The 21,284-nt window shown below is 44.3% G+C and overlaps 1 protein-coding gene across 1 annotated transcript in view; it reads right to left on the bottom strand.

Moving 5' to 3' along the window:
• Positions 1 to 21,284, bottom strand: part of AOAH (acyloxyacyl hydrolase) — an 80,532-nt gene that overhangs the window by 36,701 nt on the left and 22,547 nt on the right. The window contains exons 6-12 of the mRNA XM_056335282.1: positions 13,952 to 14,011; positions 8,223 to 8,293; positions 5,865 to 5,925; positions 5,283 to 5,353; positions 4,002 to 4,050; positions 3,520 to 3,568; positions 2,282 to 2,376 (exon numbers count right to left, since the gene is read on the bottom strand). Coding sequence (XP_056191257.1) covers positions 2,282 to 2,376; positions 3,520 to 3,568; positions 4,002 to 4,050; positions 5,283 to 5,353; positions 5,865 to 5,925; positions 8,223 to 8,293; positions 13,952 to 14,011 — 456 coding nt within the window. The remainder of the gene's footprint in view (positions 1 to 2,281; positions 2,377 to 3,519; positions 3,569 to 4,001; positions 4,051 to 5,282; positions 5,354 to 5,864; positions 5,926 to 8,222; positions 8,294 to 13,951; positions 14,012 to 21,284) is intronic.

The following is a 21,284-nucleotide window of genomic DNA, read 5'->3' as shown; positions in this document are numbered from 1 at the left end:
TCTATCCCGAATCTCACATACCCCAGACACCTGGGTGGCCGTGCAGCATGCTTCTGTAGAGCTCAGCTAGCTGTAGGAGGGCTGCGTTCCCTGCAAGGTAACTAGCCCAGCCGTGCTCTGTCCTGGCTCGCTATAACTGATTTTCCGAGTTCCTCTGCATTACCAACACACCGTGCCGTACCCCCGTCATGGGTCTGTCTGATGCTGCCCAGCTCAGGGTACCCAGCGTCCGAAGCAGCAGGAGGTTATCTATATTATCCTCTTGTACCTTCTTCTCCTGGGTCCATAAGTGGTATTTTAAGCAATACCTTAATGCATCCCTTCGTTACTAGGCTCAGAACAGATGCCAGCCCTGGTGCCTTGCACTGGTGCAGGAGAGACGTCTCTCCTGGGACTGGCTTGTGGCAGCTCTGGGTCTGTGTGTGAAGTCCAGGCTTCCTTTTTACTTACTCATACATTACATTTAGCTTCTCCAATTCCAGTGATGTCTTAACTCGTCTTATTTTATATACTGTGAGTGGGGTGACTACAAAACGCCAGAGACTGAGCACACCTCTCTTCGCCTTCCTCGCCCCAGTGCAGGGCACCAGCTCTAAACAGGAGTCACCTTTTCTGCAAAGGAAAGCAGCCCACTTTTCCCTTTCCAACCAGTCCTTGATCTTCCACACACACTAGCCAGATGGAGTTGAGCACTGAAAGCACATATATATTGAGCCTGACACAGAGAGCACCAGTTCCCTTCCCATGCAAGTTGTTCTACACTCATCAGACAGCAACAAGGTGCCATCAAAACTCACTTTATCATCTACACTCCAGCTCCCAACCTTGAAGCTTCTGCCTCTGCATACCATTACCAGCCCTCAGCCCATCCAGCTAGTGGACCAGCAAGCTTCAAGCAAGACAAATGTGTTCTAAACCTTCACTACAGTGATAATAAAATGCTGACATACTCTAAAACTATTCTTGCCTACATGGCTCTGCTACCAGCGTTGCTGCCAGAATCATCATCACCATTAGTATTATTACCATCTTTATTAGACAAGATAATCTCAATTATCATTAGTGCTAATTGATTATGCTCATCATCAGTTCTGTCATCAGTGTCATTCATCTAACTGTTGCTCATAAACGTTTAACAAAGAAAAACAACTGCTAATCTGCAACATTTAAATCAGCTCAGCTCTGGGAGCAGAAGTGGGAAAACAGATGAAACTCTCAGACCTCCAACAGCACTGTAACTACTGACATTTTGGATAAGTATTGTTCTCCAGAAAATGTCCACATCCTTCTTCTACAGAGGCCAGTGGAGGAGTAGTAGTTTTTCACCAGGGAACGTAGGCAATGATGATATATCTGCTTACCCCTGTGCAACAGACCTCACGCAGAGAAGGACAACGCACAGTCCTCCCTGAGTAGGGAGTGACACTGGCTCAGGATAGGAAGCAATAGGGAAGGACAGGAGCATACCTGTGCATTTACCTCCACCCTCCAATTGCTATTTGCTGGAATGACCTTTTCCCCTCGATTATTTCATTCCATGCCAGTGAACTGCAACAGCTGAGGCTCAGCGTAATTCACAGCCAGGCACATTTTGTTGTTTGAAAATGGGAAATGCTGGGATACTGCCCAAAGCTAGACATCAGTGTGGTAGTGACATTTTATGGTCACTACAGAAACTCTTCCCTTTAGGACAAGTCCATTATAAACCCTTGGATGACCCTCAAACACCTGCAGACGTATTTGCTCAAAAAGGCTCAGGGCTTAAATACTGGAATACTAGACCTGTTTCATATATGCCACAGATGAGGGAAAACAATCCAGGACATGTAATTTCAAAGCCAGGTGCCTAAAAGAGAAGTTTCCAGACTGTCAGCAGGGTCACTTCTGCAACACTTACACAGCAAGGAGCCATACCAATAAGGCTGCCAAGAGCAGGACTGATCCCACAGACAGCGCAGGCCTCCTTGAACCACAGGCATGTGCATGGAAAGCCAGATGTCCTGGTTTGTGTCTCTGGCACAGCGCTGCGCAGCTGGAGCCAAACTGTTCCCTGACCCAATTGCACAGATGTCGGAGGAGCAGCAGTAGCACAGGGCTATGGGGTTTTATCTTCAGAAGAGCAGCTGCAGGAGGTGACGGACACACATGAGACCTTAATGATAAATTCCAGTGCAGTGAAGCATTTTGCACTAGTTTCCCTTTGGCAACCTGTGGCACAGGGGAGAAAGCCAATGGCAACCAGCGTGATAGCAGTTTTGGCAACCTGAACATGATTCCTCACCGCTGACATCTGTGTGACGGTCATCCACTCGGGAGGGATGTGGAAGTGAGCGCCGGCTGAGTCTCCCAACAGCACGACCCCTTGCGAGTCCGCACCTAATGAATGCACTTTGTTAGTCGCATGAGCAGATAGAGCAAACTGAAACAAAGCATGGAGAGCAATGCTTAAAGAGCAACAGCAGAGGCAGCTGATGGAGTCACGGGGTGACTGGCTATATCACTCTTCACATGGCTGAAACATTCAGACCCTACAATGGGGTTTTCACTTCATCTGCAGCAAAAACTGGCTAAGAAACACCTGCCAACAACCCTAGAGAAACAGCTGGGGAATGGGCATGAAAAACAGGGAGAGGTCTTGCTAATCAGAAAAAATCCTGGTTGTATTCAAGGATGGATGTGCTATTTCAGCAGAGGCTCTGCTGTGCAGCCAACATTTATTTTACTACCCATAGAATATGCATTAAAAAGTACTTAAACATTTAGGGAAATCGGATTACCCAGGAAATTGCTCAAAGCTCCTTATAACATGACTTGGTGGTGGATGTGCTACTCATAAGAATATTTCTGCTAGAACAATCTGGCTGGTTTATAATTAATGTTACTGAGCATTTGTAGATTGCCTTTCATCTAAAGCTGTTGAAAAATCTTGCCAGGCAATGGTTCATCCCCAGGATGCTGATTTAAATGTAAGGCAAGGTGAGCAGCAACTGTAGTCACGGCTGTTTAGTGAGGGTGTTATTTGTGCATATGTGTATACACAGGCACCCACGTTGCTGTCAGGGAGGTCAGCTGATGCCATCACTTCCCCTCTTTAAGGCCTTCTCCGGAAAAGTATCAGCATGATTACTGGTATTTACAGCAACGGGTCAAACTGGACAAGCACAGATGTTAAACTGCTCTCCTGAATCTCAATGCCATCCCTCTGGGTTAGGCTTCAGCCATCACAAAAAAATGCAGAGGTGATATCTCCATTGGCTGCTGTCCCTGATCCATGTATTTTAACTTCATAACTGAGCTGGCTTTTAACAGTAAATTAGCGGCAGCCTGTGCTTTTTACGTTTTATCTTTGCCCATCCTCCAAATTAAAAAAAATAAAATATATTTTGCCATTTTACATTCCTCATGACTCGTAAAGCCCATTATCTTTCCCTACATTGGCAATGACCATGAAAATATTGAAGCATTTATGAAATGAAAAGAAAAGAGACATTGTTTCTTGTATTGACTGTAAAGATTTACCTTTGCAAAATTTCTCCTCATAGGGAATTCCATCTTTTGGATCCACACCCTGTTGGAGGAGAGAAGGGGCAGATGATAGTATCTATCTAGTGCCTGAAAATGGCAATACAAAACAGAGGCTGAGAATTTAGCTTTTTTTGAATGTTTGCCTGCAGGAAGCACTGCATCATAATAACGATGCTTTCCATTACATTATTTTAATGAGTATGTGTACATTTAAATTAATTACAATAGCTGTAGTTAAATAATCTTAAGCATCAGTAAACAAACGCTCATAACTGCTTCCCCTATGTTTCCTTAGTTTTTAATAAATACGGTTTTATTACTTGGAATATCAAAGGCAGTAAATAAATAGGAGTATTCCCAATCAGTTAATAAACCAGAATAAATAAAAAAGAAACATTTGCAGACTAATTCAAAAGAAGGAAAAAAAGAGACGCAGCATCAGAAAGGAAGTATAAGATGCAAATTCATTTACTTACCCATATGCCATTGCAGTTAGAGTCACTTTTCACATCCCAATTATCAGGACTAAAACAAAGTTACATAAGGATATACAGTGTTACAGAAAATGAAGCAAAAGGGACTTTTGAGGAAATCAGATCCTTCGTGCCATTTTTCACTAAGAATACAAAATAATTAGAAATTCCTTTCTGCACAGAAGGGTGGGGGGTTTTCCCCCATTTGAATCCAGGAGAGGCAACTTTTTGTAGCAAAATGCAAAATTAATTTAAAGATGATACTGGAAGTTGCTGGATGAAACTTACCCTTTTATTCTGCATATTCACTTACATGAAGTGAACAGGGATAACGAGAAGGGTCTAAGACAACAGACCCTTTTTCCCTGCCTTTTTGTTGCTTTTAAGTGTTTGCTGAAATCCACCAAAACCCTCGCTCCAAATTCAGTGCACGTAATGAAGATTTGTTTTGGCCCGTAACACAGTAGAATTAGCTCAGGCCTCTTCTACAGGGAGACTCCATCTATTCAGTCTGGCACTACACATGGACTCTGTAAGCCCATTTCTGCTAATGCAGGTGTGCTGCCCAGGCTGGTGGCATACAATTCTTCCAAACCCATGCCCTCAAAATCAACTTATCTAGTCACAAGCCAGTGAATGCCTATGCTTTAAAATCAGTCCTGCTTAACAACTTCTTAACAAACCCATGGTACAGGAGAGCTCTATTTTTGAAAGAATATTTTGAGCTCAGGATGAAATAGCAAGAGTGAGGTACCAAGGCCATGTTATTACAACTGGCTGTCTCTCCATTTCAGGTGTGCCTGGAAGTCCATGCTCAGGCAGCTGGGAGGTATTCACCTGGAAGATACTCACTTAGAAAGGCACATATTTAGCTCAATGTTTCCAGCAACTTAACATGAGGATTGGATGCTGGAGCTCAGCAGCCAGCCATGAGCACCGCTGTTTTGCCCTCCCGCCCTGCTGCTCCCTAAAGCAGGCACAGCCCGCGTTAGCTCAACTGGCATAAGGCTTGTAAGCCCCAGCGGCTTGGTTTCCATCCCCATCTTCGGTCTGTCTGACCAATTTTGGCTGCAGATGCTTCAGAGAAAGGAAAGAAACCTGTGCACCACCCCTGCTAATGCACCACATCCCTGGTCTCGATCATCCCCTCTTGTCCCCAGCACAGTGAAATCAGGCAGCCAGCAGTGGCATGCTCTCTTAGATTATGGCCAAAACCAAATCTGGAGCTCATTCTTCAAGAAGTCACAATTATTAGGAAGCCTTTAAAATCACGAAAAGTTTTACCGTCTGCCAGGGTACACGGTGGAGTTTTTGTCATTGCAGTCTCTGCCTCGCCAGTGATAGCCCCTCAATGTCTAAAAGCCAGGAGAAGCACACAGATAGGATGGTCATTGCTATGCTTGTGTTTTCAGTTTAAAATATCCAAAATGAAACGCTAATTCGAGGTGTAAAAATAAAACCCGGTAAATGGGTTGTATTCCAGAATCCCTTTGCTAGGCTTTAATAAATGACACCTTGCATACTTTGGTGCAGAAATAAGACAAGCTGGCAATTTAATTTAGTTTTGTATATGAATTTACTTCAACTCTTATTAACTCAATAAACAGACCACTCAGCAGCAGAGCAATTTGTTTCTGCAGGGAGCACAGCTTTATGTGTGCATGTCCCCAGGTGGCATAAATGAATGATTGGTTTTTTCATCCAGAAAAAAAACCCCCACCTTTTATGAGAAAAAAACCCCTTCATTCACTTCATTCCTATATCTATTTTCACATGAATGAATAAGGCTTTTCAGAAAGTAGGAGGAATCCTATAGACATTCTTATTATCATGGGATCACTGTACCAAAGGAAAGGCTTTACTTACCGGGAAAGTACTAAATTTATCTCCATCAAAATCTTCAAAAGGCAGTTTATTTCTTATAACACTGTAAAAAACAAAACAAACAAACAAAGTGTTAACATATGGAAGGGAACCTATTCAGAAAGAAAAAAAAAACATGGTAAAGCGTGCAGAACAGATAACAGCTGGCACGTTGTTCATGGCTCCATGTTCACTTTTAGCTCTGTGCTTGTACTTCAGCAAAGCGATTCCGTCCGAAGGAGCAAATTTTGATTTATTTCAATATCTGCTGACTGAGCTGTGGAGGTGAGGCTGATGGGCTCCTGTATGGCTGCAATGCCAAACCTTCAGTCTCTAAAACAAACTAGGACATCAAATCTGTGGTAAAAGTAACTATAATTTTTTTGGAAATAAATACTACACTCAGCCTGGCAGATCTTGCAAATCTGCCAGATATGAAAAACTAATGGAAGTTCTTCTACCTGGGAAACAGCTCCCAATAGGGCCTCATGCTGATGGAGACCAACCTCCTTCTTTTGTTAAAAACAAATGGCAAATATCCTTTCTCATTTTCATCCCTCAAGTCTTTACACCGTCTCTCTCCTGTTGTGTTCAGTCTAGAAGACTCAGTTAGCATGCAAGGCTGCAGCTACACGTATAAAGAAAAATAATGTTATTTTACAGGCTAAAAGTGGGTTCAATATGAAGAAAGACCGTACACACTGAATGCACAGGTGGCCTTATGCTTTAACTGAGGATCAGAGCCTTATCTTGCAATATATGTATGTAGACCCACAAACTTCTCGCCATGCTCAAACATATTTGAGAAAAGTATTTTACCTTGAATTGAGCAGTGGAGACCTGAGCCCTCAGTGGTCCCCCACAGCGCTTAATTACATTAACCTTTGAAAATTACATCTTTTTTTTTCCATTGTGACTTTTGTTTTCAGCAACCCTATAGGTTTGAGCAGTACCCGAAGCAGGTGTTAAAATGATGGTGTCAGCTCTGTGCCGCTTTTGTTTTAGCTGGGACATGTATTAGCTTTCACATGGTGCTGCCCAAGCGTGGCATCTCTTTTTGGCTACAGGACAGAGCTTAGCTCACCTATATTGAGCAGCCTTTCATATCTGGCCCAGTGGGCAGCACTCTTTGAATGACATGCTAGTCAGCCTTTCCTTGGAAAGTTTTTTCTGAGTTTTTTCAACCTCCTGAACTCATAAGAGATGTTGAACCTGTCTCAGCGAGCAAATAGGTGCAATGAGGATGGATTCCTCAGACTGCATGAGCATCAGGATAAGAAAACACGCAGAGAAGACAGGTGGCATGCACTCCTGGTGGGGCTTATAACCTTTAATCTGTCTGTGGTCAATGATTTCCACATGCTGCTTTGGGCTACCTCTCTGGTTCGGTTGCAAGGAATTGGCACAGATCCAGACCAGCTAAAATTCCAACTGCCAGTTTTTTGTAGGTACAGAAAGAAGAAAGAGAAAACCAAAGCAAGTGAGAGTCCATGAGAAAGAGATCCAAAGAGTTGCATACATTCGATCCAACACGTTATACAATTTGATTCCTTCTTCCACTGTCTGAACTCACCAGATTATTTGTCCTGACTTACATTTCAAAGGCACTTACAAGACATTTCATGTTAATCAATCCATTCCAAATAAACTCCTGATATTTGCAGTTTCAATTAAATGAGCAGAAATAGGTGAGCAAGTTAATCTTGGAAGTCAAATCAGTCAAAATATACTGCTGATAGTACTGATTTAGTCTTAATTTGCTTGAATCCTCCAACTCATTGGAGTACATTGATAAATACGCTTTAGGAGTAATAGCCCAGCTGATGCCCTCAGCCTTTCTCAGAAACTGACTCAAAGTCAGCACTGCCAGAAGTTTTTTTCCTGTCCACCATCCACCCGGCTTTCTTAAATACCTTGAGATTCTCCTACATGTTGCAACTGCCACTTAATTCGTGTTCCTCACAGAGTTATATAGGTGCTGGTGGCTTCCTGTGCTGAGCCATGGGCACCACAGCTGGGTGGAGAAATGAAACGGAGGAGTGTCTTGGGCTCAGGAAACCTCAGGAGAAATTGGTTCCCTCTTGGAGGTGGTGTATCTTTGAGTGTGTCATATATTTGACCTCTGCGACCTGCTAAAATTACACAAGTATTTTAAGTGCTGAAAAAGCACAGGGATCCCTCTGAGGAATCTTGCTTACCTGAACTCTGTGCAGCCTCCCTCTGTGCTACCTGGACAGTGGTTTTATGAAGGAAACCAACAGAAGTAAAGTATAGGAAGCTTTGTTAACTGAGGATGATTTTTGAAAGAAACAAATGTACCGTATTCTGTTTCTGGTTAAGGATTGAAAATTTTATACATACTATTTAATCTTCTCACACAGGTTAGCCAGAAGAGGAAATGCACAAACACTTGAGAACCCCGTGAAGCTTTTCTGGAGGGGAAGAAGATAAAAGAAGATGGATGCATTAGTTCATAGTGGTGGTGTGGCTTGGATACTCAGCATCAGTGAAGTCCAGAGCTAAATCATGTATTTTCTGCCTAGAAACATCTGAAAACTCCAGTGATGCCATTAAGGATGCTACATGCCAGTGGATTTAGACCTGACACAGCAGTCAACTTAAGGATTTTGACTGAACATTTTACAAACCAACTACTCTTGCTTCAAGGAGCTGTCAAATTAAAAAGGAATGAAGAAGCTCCCATGAAACTGTCTCCTCTCATGTACCCAAGGTCTGGGGTTTTTTTTTCATTCTTTGTAAAAATTACTGTTCTTATGTTTAATAAACATGATGGTATCTGACACTTAGTGCAGAACTAGTGAAAGGAACACATCGTGAGCCATGAGGCTGGTTTCTGCACACTCAGGGAGGGGTGGATAAGTCAGAGGTCAGGAACAACTCCAAAGAGAGGAGAAATGGGAGGATCCAGCACGTGCATAGAATGGCCTTGGTTTTTTAATGAGATGTTTACCTGGAAATTTCATTACTACATTTTATCTTGGCCAAATGTGCAAGCTGTGAAAGACAGCTGCTGCAAGATAATAATTTTTTCAATATTTTTAAAGTTTTCAGTATTAGTAGACCAAAGCCATGGGCCAATCCAGCTGAGGTTCCAGGTAGCCAGGTGGCTTCAGAAGCTGAAAGAGACCTTCCCAATGAATGTTCACGTTGTGGAACCATTGCATTTTGCATTGGCAGCCAATTCCACAAACATGCTGCTCGTGTGGTGGCTTCACTGTAAGTTCAGGTGCCTTTAAACACTGAGGACATTCAAGTGATCTATAAATACAGAGTGCTAGTCGGTGCACAGTCTAATTAACTGTATTCACGAAGGCTGCATTCAGCATGTAAATATGGAGCAGAGGAGCAGATGGGCATACTCGTAACTTTATGCAAACAGGGGTAATTATTTATATGGCCATAGCACTTAAGAGCTCTGTCCTTGGATCAACTCCCTTGTGTTACACACTTTATATTCACTGGAAAAAAATTAAGACGGTCCTTGCCCTAATGAGATTACAACCCAAATCTAACATAAAAGAGAAGATAAAGGTTGGATACAGCTCAGGAGAGGACAACGAAAGGCTATTACTCACCGTGAGGGGCAGTAACCTCAGCATATAAACTCTGAGTGACAAAGGAGAACTTCAAGGCAGCACTGCTGGGCAGTGAGGCCACCGTGTGCAGGGCATTGCCCTGCAGCTCCAGGGAAGGCAGAGATGTGTGTGTTTGGACAGGTAGCAAGGGGTGATGGAGATAAGGGTCTCAGACTGCCCAGAGCAGGAGCTCAGCCACAGCAATATGTCACAGCCAGGATCTCTGTGTGGAGAGAAGGGCTGGGGTAACGAAGAAGGGATAGAGCCCCAAGCACAAAGATGGTAGCCAACATTTGCAGTGGTGGCTGAAGTGACCAAGCAGCAAGGTGAAGAAGAAAAAGGGTAATACCTTGTGGGGGAGACCTACAGTGGAGATGGAGCTGTAACGGTGCCCTTTCTGAAGGATGCAATAGAGAAAACAGAGGAAAAAAAGGAGGAAAATCCAGGAGACAAGAGAGAAGAAACTTGCAAAAAAACCCCCTGCTAATTAACTCTCTTCAGTGCCGTCCAACACACTCAAATGACAAGGCTGGCGTCTCACCAGCTTGGAGGGGGCCATGAGGTGGAAGGGGTATTGGTGGAGTCACAGGAGAAACCAGCAGACAATCACAGAAATGGATGGAAATTGCCAAAAGCAGCCAGGGAGTGGGGCCTTTCCTTGAGCGGAAAGACCAACCTGGTCCCACTGCTGAGGCTCCAGCTGCCCTGCACTCTTCCCCATCCCTCTGCACCTCTGGCTGCCTTGTGGCTATGTCCTGCAGCACAGTAGGGATGAAACCCTCCTCCTTGCTCTCTGTGTGTGCATATGCATGTGAGGCCAGGTAGGCAGAGAGCATGAGAGGCACACAAGCAGGACGCCAGCTTTTCTCGGAGAGCTTTGCAAACCTATGTACACCTTCCTGGAAAGAGGAGGAAAGCCAATTCCCCCCACCTCCTCCATGTAGGACTAATCCTACCTACAACAGCACTAGAGGCTCTTAAAGCTTTCCATCAGGCTAAGATCTGCAGTGTTTTCATTTGAGCTGTCAGCTTTTCACTTCAGCCTAAGTCACAGCATGCAAAGTCTTTGAAGTTAAGGCATCTGGAGCTGAAAGTGCACCAGAAAGAAAAACTACAGGGCTTGCAAGAAATATATACATAAATAAAGCCTCCTTTCATTCTGCTCACAGACTGCATGTAAAGTCTACCCTTTGCTGTAAGTAGAATAAAATCTTTCCTGCCTTTTCCTCAGCTAGTCATTTGAAAATTGTTGCCAACTAGATCTCCATTAGTTTTAAAGGAAAACTATCCTGTAGCCCCAGAGACTGCCGAACTTTGGTAGGAACAGTTGGCACGATGGTAACCTGGAAGTGGTATGGGTGATGCCACAGGTGAGCAGGCACTACAGGGTCCTTCCCAGGAGAGCCTGGCTACAATTGCAGTATGTGTTTTGGGGCAGAAATGGGTTACTTGTGCCTGAGTAACGTGAATGGGTGAGCAGGAGACTGGTTCATGCTCCCCTCTGCCTTGCAATTCCCTTCTGCTCCCTCTGTGGCTTCTCACTTCTCCTGCTGCCAGGACGCGACTTGCAGGGACCATGTAGTCACGGCAGGATTGCACACATGGCGCTCACTCTTATTAAATGCTACAGCCACGACTCTATTAATCATTCTTTCACTGCTGTTGCCCAAAGATGCCTCTTAGTATCTTCTCCACCCATAAGAAAATTTAGAGCTAGAGGTGCTCGCAGTGATTGATAACAGCAGTATTTTATTAATTGTCTGTTAACATTCCCTAATGGCATTTCCATAATTATTTTAATTGATTTTACAAAAAAGAATAATTATGAGTCCCTAATGCTTGTTGGTGTTTGGTTTAAGCCAGTCGCTCACAGATGGCTCACTACTTTCAATGAATGAAGACATTTATTAGACTTTTTTCGGGTTGTTGCCACTTTCACTGCATCTCTACATCTGGAAAATACCTTTCCTTTTTCCCAAATCCACAATGATCCTAAGAAACGCCCAGTAAATATGAACCCCTGGGACCCAGACCAACCTCCCATTCCCTCTACCAACAGCCATAATCACATCTCCTTTTTTATGCTCACACACAGCTGCCAAGCAAAAATGGGGATAGCTAATTTGCAAGAACCTCTTCAGAAGGCTTTCCCCAAACATGCAATAGGGCAAAAGCAGCAGATACGGGAAGATTGAACTGATATAATTTGGTATTTCTGTCCAGCATCAGCCAGAGCATAAAAGAGGTCAGGTGAACGTTCTTCTCTCTCCAGCAGTGTGGATGCAGAGATGTTCTACTACAGACAGGGCATTTCTGGATCATCAGCCACACATTCAGGTAGGCAACCCTCTCCCAAAGCAGCGAGAGCACCTCAGCTGCTTTGGCCTTTGCTCACTGGTACACACATCTGCCTGGGAAGGTGAAAAAACCCTGATTTGGCAACATTCAGGTTGTGCAGGTGATTTTCTTACTATTTCATCACATGCTGCCGCTCTGGGATATGGGACTTATTCAAGCCTGATACATGCTGTGCTCTCTCCTAGAGATCTTTCCTTTGTGTTTCCTATTACATTGTTTTTCTGGATTTGAAATTAACTGGTTGAAGGGGAATTTGAGAGATACAGTAATGCCTCCAGAAATGTTGTTATTTTTAATTTTCTAGGTTTAAAATAAGTTTCAGCAAGAGTCACTAGAGGAAACATGCTAGGAATAACTGCAGAAGAAGCCAAATCAACCACATGATACTGGTTTTAGTTTGAGCTGACCTTGTATTGTGCAGTTATGTAGGTTTAGAAACACGTTTACTGGAGCAACACAACTATGACCTTGCTGTATATAGCCAGGGCACAGTCTGCTTGTCCCTCCCGCTGGTAAATTGGCAACTGGGAGCAGGAAGGGGTCAAGGGCATTGCAATGGAGACTGAGAGGTATGAGGGCATTGAGCAGCTTTGGGGATATGGAAGAGTAGAGGCAAGCTGGAAGGAGACCCCATTGCACCTAAAGATTGATGCCAACCATGCCGTGCTACCCAGAAGAGCCTAAAAGGACACGGCATGTTTGGTCCACGAAGGCCAGACAGACCCAGCCATGCAAGGGGTGCAGCCGAATATGCCAAGGGTAGAAGCACACACAAGGGAGCAAAGGAGCCCTGTGTCCTGAGGGGCAGCACCTGCGCGCTGATCCCTCTTCATCCCTGCACCTGCATCCAGGCTCTGGCTAACAGAGAGGGTCTCCTCGACTCAAGGCATCTTGCTGCAGGTGTCAACAAGGGGACTTGCACCCAGCACAAGGGGATTAGACATTTCATGTAATTTGAGTGGAAATCTCAGGCCATCAGTAGCACAGTGCCGAATAGGAAGGAAAATGAATAAGATCCTGCTGGATGCTGTTCTGCAGGAGCTGAGACCCGTCTCTCCAGCGCATTATTTATTTCCCTGGCTCAGCAATTTGGCAATTACCCAAATACTAATTTCCCACCTCAATTTTCACTTTTGTGAGTAGCATCAAAGTAAGAATTCATGAAGAAGCAATATCTATAATTTCTTCACAAACAGCTAAAACGTTTGCTCTGCATTAAGTGCCTGAAGACAACTGGAAGCAAAACCTATGGCTAAGCTGACTCATATAAGTGAACCCAGCAGAAAAAAAGCTGCCCTTCCCTTCCCTGCTGCCCGTTAGAGATTCTCTATAAATCTGAAAACTGGCGGAGGTGGGAAGATTTCAAATCCCAGTTTTCAAGTTCAAGAGGCAAAGGCAGCCTCTCACAAATAAAGGAAAAATATGCAGAATTTGCATTTAGGCCATTGCTTGAGTTCAGACAACCCCAAAGTGCAGTGGCTGTGCTCTGAGGCAGTGGCTTGATTCATGAGGCTCCCTCTTACATATGCCCCCACAAGGACAAGGCAGGGATGATAAGGGACAAGGAAGAAGCATGAAACAAGGAGGAACAATAATAAGCACCAGAAGAAGTTTGAAGGAAGGCAGGAACCTTCTCTGGGTGGAAAAACACAGGGCAAGGCTGAGTGGGAAATTCCTGCTTTTGTAAAAGAATCTAAACAAAATCTCTATCTACTTATATTTTGTTTTAAGGCTGGCTGCCCCACCAAAGGCAAACTGGGCTAGTACAAGCAAGCATCTCAGCGTGGAGCTAAACTGTGGTGCTCACAGATGAGATCCTCTGCTGCTGCCTGAGTTTCAGACATAAATTTATGTCTTGGATAGATACAGAGAGTTATCCCTACTCTACAAGCAGTCTGCATTTTTAATGAGGTTTTTCTCTGCTCTCCCCATATTTTAGTATTTTCTCTCTATTATCTCCCTCTCCTTCTTCCCAGTGTCACCTGATAGAGCAGGTCCTACACCAAGCAGGAGTGAGCCAGCATTCAGTTTAATTACCTGATCAGGTGGATTCACAATCAGGCAAAATAAGCAAGGACTCATTTCTGATAAAATGAAAGTATAGTGTAAAACACCCTAATGCCACTGATTTCTTACCAAGTCCATGGAAGTCTTCATAATCCTTTTTGCTTTTCTTATTGCAGTACTCAGCCCCACCTAGAAGAGCAAGAACAAAACAAAACAAAAAAATCAAAACAGGTCAGCCTCACAGTATCCTACCGAATTTTCTCCCTATTTCCTGCCTTTTTTTTTAAATATATCAGTCACAGGACAAAAAATGATGTATGAGTTCACAAAATCATCATCAGTTACTTTTTATTGAACTAACAATCAATTATCCAATCACCCTTTATGAAACTCCAGTTGCAAGAGTTCATTTATTTTGCTCCAGGGCATCATTTATTTCCTAAGCAAAAGTCCAGATCAGCTGAAAAGCTGAGATTCATATCCTGACTGCACTGTGTGAGCTGCAGAGCTGCAGAGGACAGACTTCTCCAGTGATTCCTCCTGAAGAACAACTCATTCATTAGATGGCCAAAAAAAAGGGTCACACGTGCAATGTCAGTCTGACTTGCCGAGAAGGGTACAGAGGAAACAGTTGGTCTTGCACTGGTAAGGGTTATTACATGGCTGAGGTTCATCTCAACAGGGGAACAGCTGATATGCTGGAAGGTACAAAACAGGGAATAGAGTTTGGAAGGCAAATCTGATGCTTAGAGTCTAGGAAGGTTAGCTTTTTACTCTGCAAATACCTGCCCTGGAGGGCAAGTTCTCACTGACAGTGGCAAGGTTGTTCTTCTGTTGGGTCCATGAAGACTTGTGCTGAAGCAGCATTTGGGGATTCCTCCACAATGAGGATATTTACACCTAAATACAAAGTAAGAGTGGGAGAACTATTGCAAGATCTTGGAAAGACGTCCTTATCAAAGGAGAAGAGGTTGGCCATCATAAGGCCATGGGTTACAGAATCAGCTACTGGTGATACCCCAATAATTCCTCAAATCCCTTTATACATATGGTCCTCGAAGGAGGAGAGGACATTTTGTGCAAGGGGCACCATCTGTGAGTGTGAGTGACAGCCAGGGGCCAGCATCGCTGGCAGCAGGACAGATGTACCATGAGTGGTGCAGCAGGGCTGTGGTCAAATGCACACCGACAGCCGCTTGCCACAGCCAGGAACTGCCAAGCACTGCCAAGGTCCTGCTCTTGAGCCTTCCTCAAGGCTCTGCCATTGCAAAAACCTCAACCAATGCATTTTTGCAGCCCACCTGGGTCTACAGCCCTGCGTCCTGCCTGGCTAAATGCTGAGGCATGGGGAATAAGCAGGGATTGTTTCTGCACCATGCTGTTAAGTGTCTACCCCTGGCCTTCAGAAATTTGTCCTGTACAACAGCACAGAAGGACCACACTGGTTTGCCTGCCATAAGGACTCTTCCCAGTCACGGAGGTGAGGAGATGCTCCAGATATGCTCATGCAGTCCAAAATGTTCAACAACTGTATAATAACTCTGATGAACAACACTTTCTAAACCCAGCTACATCTTCCTATGGCTAGGAAGAGATCTCACAACTTCAATATAGGGGAAAAAAGAAAAAAGACGGCCACAGAGGTCTGGGAGGGTGATTTAAGTTTGTACTATGGGTCCCCTGCTCATGAGGTGGCCATTTGCTGAGTGCCCCTGAGATGAGCTCAGCTTGCAGATTTAGGTGCAAACTTCAGGTGAAAGCATTTGCTTTTGTCAGGGTAACACTAGTGTGCTTACCCTGCTGCTCCTTTTTCACTTTTGGACAATATCTTTCCATCTCATTGGTGATAATTCCCATATGCTGTCCTACATTTATTATGCCATTTATTTATGTTGCAAACAGTCATATCTGTGAGGCAGTGTCTGTGTGATGGCCTCTGTCCTTCCCCTCAGCACTCAGCATGAAGGCGGCTGATAATACTGCCCATTTACTATCTTTCAGGAGGAGTAACGGCTTTTGTTCCATAGGCTTTAAGGATCAGTAAAAATAAAATAAAATTTTAAAAGGAGATAGAAATTAATTACTTTTGAAAATGTTTCAAACGGAAAGAAAAATCTGGTGTATCACAAACACGTTAGCACCTTGTTTCTGATCAAAATAGTTAGCAAGGACAAACTGCTCTGTCTGACCATGACCTGCCGTCAGTCCCTCCTACAGCCCAGCCTAAGGACATAACTGCTGGCTTAACTGAGGGCTCCGAGGTAAAGTTCAGCGCAAGTTTATATTTATCAGGCTGGAGCTATGGCAACTCAACACGGGGGAAAAAAAGTATGCTTCGCCAAGTGATAGCATTAAAGCATTTGGAAAAAAAGAAAATATCCCTCAAGTGATGGCACCTTACTGAACAGCGGGCATGCCAGCTTGGAATATTAAAGCAGCATATATTTGCATTTAAAGCAACCATTACTGACATTTTTTTGCTGGGGATAAAATTTAGCATGTCATTATAAATGATTTAGGCAGTGATCAAAGCAGATTAATTAACTGTGGTACACAAGGGTCAGAAATGTATAGTGAACAATATAAAGGGATAAGGAAGAATAAGCATAAGCAGCAAGGAACACAGACTTCTAAGTTATTATTTTTTAATATATGTGTCACATTAATACATGTGCTTAATATCTGGTTAATTCATCGTGTCTATAGTATTATAAAATTCTGGGTACGTCACCAATAGATGAGAGATGCTAGGAATGAGCCAAGACAGTTTCCTGGTTTCCTCTCCCTGGGCAATTGCTTCCTCCAAACCCCAAACATTGCATTTACTACAGTTATGTTGTACATTACCAGCTGCTGTAGTTTCTGCAATAAAATAACTTGGGAGACAGCTGAAGAAAGTGGCTTAGAATTGAGTATGATAGATGAAAAAATTCCAGAGAAGTAGGATTTATCAATCCCTTTCTGCTGGGCAGGGGAGGAGAGACTCTTGTTCTCAGCAGCAGAGCAAGAGAAATGCACACTGGGCAGCTACAGCAATATTGCGCACAGAAAGCAGAAAGCAAGGGGGGAAAGGCTGAATGCCCCCTGCCTGCAGATAATGCTCTCTCTGAAATGCTTACGATGAGATCTTCTCCTGCTGCAAAAGTTATTTCATCCAGGACTTCAGGGTCAGCTGTAAAGCTGAAACACCCATCCAGGCGAAAACACTCAGTTTCATGGACCACCTGTAATCCCTGGTTGACACCAGCATGACAAACCTGCCAACAAAGGCCATGCAGCTCACACAACCTCTCTTGCTAAGCAAGCAGCCTCCTCTCTTTCTTACAGCTCCTCTGCTTCCTCCGCTGCTGAGGAAGGGGCTCCCTAGGCTCCAGCAGCTGATGGACAAACTCACAGCTGCTGCCGGAGGGTGTGCGGAGGTCATGGGGAGCAGCCAGCCCCATCTGCCCAAATGGGCATAGCCCTGCCACCCAGCGTACACCAGATACCCACATCATGGATGGGGCAGGGGGATCACTGGGATTTCATTCACTGCCTTCTTTCAATGCTTTCCACAGAGCCCATGTATTACCAGTAATGAATTTTTTGCAAACAGACCTATTTCTCATCATAAACAAACACACAAACCAATTCCAGTTCTCATTTATCACCCTTGTTAGCCAGCTCCTTCCCAGGAGAGCGGACATTTACAAAACACTCCCAGCTTTCCCTTCTAACTCATTTTCATCATCATTTTACTAGGAATATGCATAACAAGGTACCAAAACACTGCAAAGCTTGATAAACACCACTAGCAAAACACATTTGTTCAACGACTCCCACTTTTCAATCTGCAGATGGGACAGCCGGACCAAATGATATGTGTCTGGATGCAAAATACTGACCTTCCCTGCAAGCCCAGATCTAAAACACACAAAGGCTGACTCTGTTCCTTTTTCTCAAAGGGCAAGTCTCTGACTTCTGCTCATTCTGCTCATTTTATGCCACTTGTTTCTTTTGGACTTGGACTCTGTGTGTTCTGGATTCAACATTTTGGTTTACTTTTTCTACCTTACCTCTGCAAAACACAGTCAGCATCCATGAGCAATGCTTCCTTGTCCTCACATCATGAGGACATCCTTGCCATCATCATCATGACCAATGGTCACCTCTGAGAATTGTTTTCAGAGGTCATGCCTGGGGCAGCATCTGCATTGGTATGACACAGCTGCACACAGCAACCTGCAACCCCCATGGCACCCTGTTTTCTTTGGGTTTATTTGATGGAAGCTTGGGGTTGTGTGGTTTGGCTTTTGGGGTTGTTTGCTTTTTTGGTTTGGTTTTTTTTTCCTTTCATTTTATTTTGTGCCAATGAAGAGGAACAGGGGAAATGGTGGGAAACAAGTGAAAAAGGAAGAACTAGTGGCTCAAACTGTGCTTTCTGCTATCACTCATCTATAACTTGTCTCTTCAGCGCTCAGTTCTGACTGCAGCAGAAACAACTCACATTTCAGTAGATTTACCTATTTCCAAAAAGAAAGGCTAACAGGAGGGCATCTTCCTCCCCAGGACCTAGCCTGCCTCCCAGATTCTTGCTTTGCAGCCTGTGGTCTCAAAAGAAGGAAACGGGTCTCAGCCACAAGGTCTGCCTTGGGCTGGCAGCGTGCTCTCACCAGGAATGCAGCAGCACTCCCACCCCACAGCCCAGCTCTGCCTCACCTCCCGGGAAGCAGTTCGCATCTTCACTGAAAGAGAGAGAGCGATGAGAGAGAACAGTGGGTGTATTTATATTTTATGAAACCTCAAAGGGTTTCTTCTTTCCAATCAGACATGGTTGGCTCCTACTCTGTCAAAGAACAGGCTGGCCGCAGTAATGTCCGTGAGGGATGTGGCTTTTGCTTTCTACAAAGTCAGTGAAAGACCTGATGGAGGCGACATGAACCAGCTTGAGTGCTTGTGGCAATGAAGCTTATTTTGATAAGATAAAATGTCATTAGCATAAATATGTATATTTTTTCTGATGTAAGATGACTCCCAGCAAAATCCTGCTACTGGAGCTTAAGTTAAAATCTGCAGCCACAAGGTCTTTAACAATCCGGTGCAGAAAAGTGATGGGGAGCAGAAGAGGCACTCTGAAAGGCAGAAAGAGAAGTACAAGTTCCTTCCAACACAGACCGTTTAAGAGATTGCCAGCAGCAGGACTCCAGTGGTGAAGTCAAGCCATTACTCTGGCCCCAACAAAATCAATTAAAGTACTGCCATTTAACTGAACCGGCCAGCTGGCTTAAAACAATCTGCAGACAGGCTGAGAATGATCTCCTGCAAACCTGCTTGCTCCTGGGGCCAGAAGGGGAACTTGGTAGGCAGTGCCTAAAACACCTCACCCTATTTCAGCCCTTTCCACTTGCTAGAGAAAGGTATCACAGGACCTTGTGCAGAAAGCCCTCTACCATGTGAGCTAATAAACTTTTTTGAAAAAACATCTAGTCATCCTAAACCAGCCAGCTTGGATACCTGTACCCACTGTCACTGTTCTGGAGCAGTGCTGAAGCCAATGTTAGAGTATTTGCTGTTGATGCAGCTTAAACCACAAGGCATATCACAACAGCTTTACAAACTGCCCGGTTTTCAGCTCCCTGTGGTAAGCCTACACTTCCAATGAGCAGTATTATTTTGCTTCCTGACTTGAAGGACTCCCAAGGTTGCTACCCTCATACCAAAGGTAGAGGAGAATCTCTCACTGGGCAAGAAACATGCAGCGGGAGAGCCTACACATGTGCATCTCCCTGCGTTTGCAGCCCTGGCCCAGGTTCTGCTCTACAGGCCACTGGTGGCAACTCGGGACTCACAGGACCCCATTACGAGTGACATCTGCTCGTACAGCCCTTCTGGTGATCCAGGAGTGCCCCTTCCACTCTTACCCACCAACGTCAGGGGTCTGCTCCTGAAACTGCCCACGCGCAGGGCAGCCTGCCTTGCCCAAGCCCCCAGGGACCCGCCGCAACGGGGCTGCCCTCACTCCGGTTAGGTGCTCTCCTCCTCCAGCTCCACACTGGAAGCATTTGTGCTCTGTGCAAACGGAGCAATATTTTTTATTCATAATTAGAGACAAGTCTCCTAGAATAATTGCGGAGTGCTAATGGCTCCAGGCAGGTTGGCAAAAAAAAATTAATTTGGGCTAATTTGTCAGAGACCAGGGAAGTATGTAATATAATGCACGTATCATTTACTCGGCTTGCAGCGTCTCCATTATGTAGATAGTTTGCAAGGCCTCTGAAGGAGGGGCTCCTTCTTCCTCAAGAAATGATCTCACTAGAACAACATCACAGAAACAGAACAAGATAAACTATAGACTGAGAAAGCAGCTACACGCTGATATTTACTATCTTAAAGGCAATTAAAACCTGAATATTATAATGCCTTCTAAGGGCATGTAACTCTATATTTATTTTACTCCCTCTGCCAGTACAAATATGATACTAATTCTGGGAAAACGGGCCTCCAGAATTCTAAATGAATAAACAAAGTACCTGAAAATCAATAGAGTTGAACAAAACAGTCATTAGTATTAAAGTCTTGTTCAAACACTTGGCAGGGGACTGCGCCAACATTTGCAGGTTCATATAACTGAAGTGATCAATCAAATTACAAACCAAAGAAGCAAATGTGAGGTAAACTGCATTTTATGCATTTTTGTCTCTGATTGTATATTAATTTTTTCACCCATAATTCATCTTTACTCAGGCTGACTTGTCACAGAGTTACTGTCGACAATTTATCAACCACTTGAGCATAACTCTAAGCACTGCTCTTCTTCTCCCATTTCCCCCAGCCTCCTCATGCTGTCTCTGGGCACCAGACAAGCTATAAAGAAGGGCACAGTCAGGGCAGAAAAATCATTTTCTTGGTAGAGTTCCCTTATTCCTGGCAAGAAACACACCTTGACAGAAAGGGATTTAACTACTACTTGGAAGGGAGAGGATTTGGTTGAGCCAGTCACTCAGATGGACAGCCTCCAGGTCATGCATATGAATCCAAATCGAGTTTAAAAAACAAAAGGGAAAACCACCGTCTTCAGTTGTTTTCCTTGCAGAAAGCGCAGCCACTGGAGCTGCTGCTGGAGGTGGAAGGAATCAACAGCTTGGTCTCTCACCTGCTCTGAGAGACGGGAAGAGCTACCAAAAGATTTGACAGCAACCCCACGAGTGGCATCTTGTCCCCTCTGGCTGATAGGCCAAGCGTTTCATCATAGATCTTCTAATTTCTGCACAGGAGCCAGCTCAATTTAAACAGCTCTGCTTTCCAGACTTGTTAGCCCAGCTCACTGTGCAGCCACGGAGAGTCCATCCCTCTCTGCAGTTTGTTGCCTGCATCCTCTTTTACTTCAAGAAGCACCTTGTACTTCTGCTACCAGGAGAAGGCAGGGTGCAGCTTGGTGTCTACTTCTCTTTACTCCCCCCCACAACCAAGTGAGTCCATATGA

The sequence above is a fragment of the Falco biarmicus genome, chromosome 4 (assembly GCF_023638135.1).
Source record: "Falco biarmicus isolate bFalBia1 chromosome 4, bFalBia1.pri, whole genome shotgun sequence".
Classification (NCBI taxonomy): domain Eukaryota; kingdom Metazoa; phylum Chordata; class Aves; order Falconiformes; family Falconidae; genus Falco; species Falco biarmicus.
Note: the sequence above shows the minus strand (reverse complement) of the source record. Positions and strands in the feature narration are given on the sequence as shown.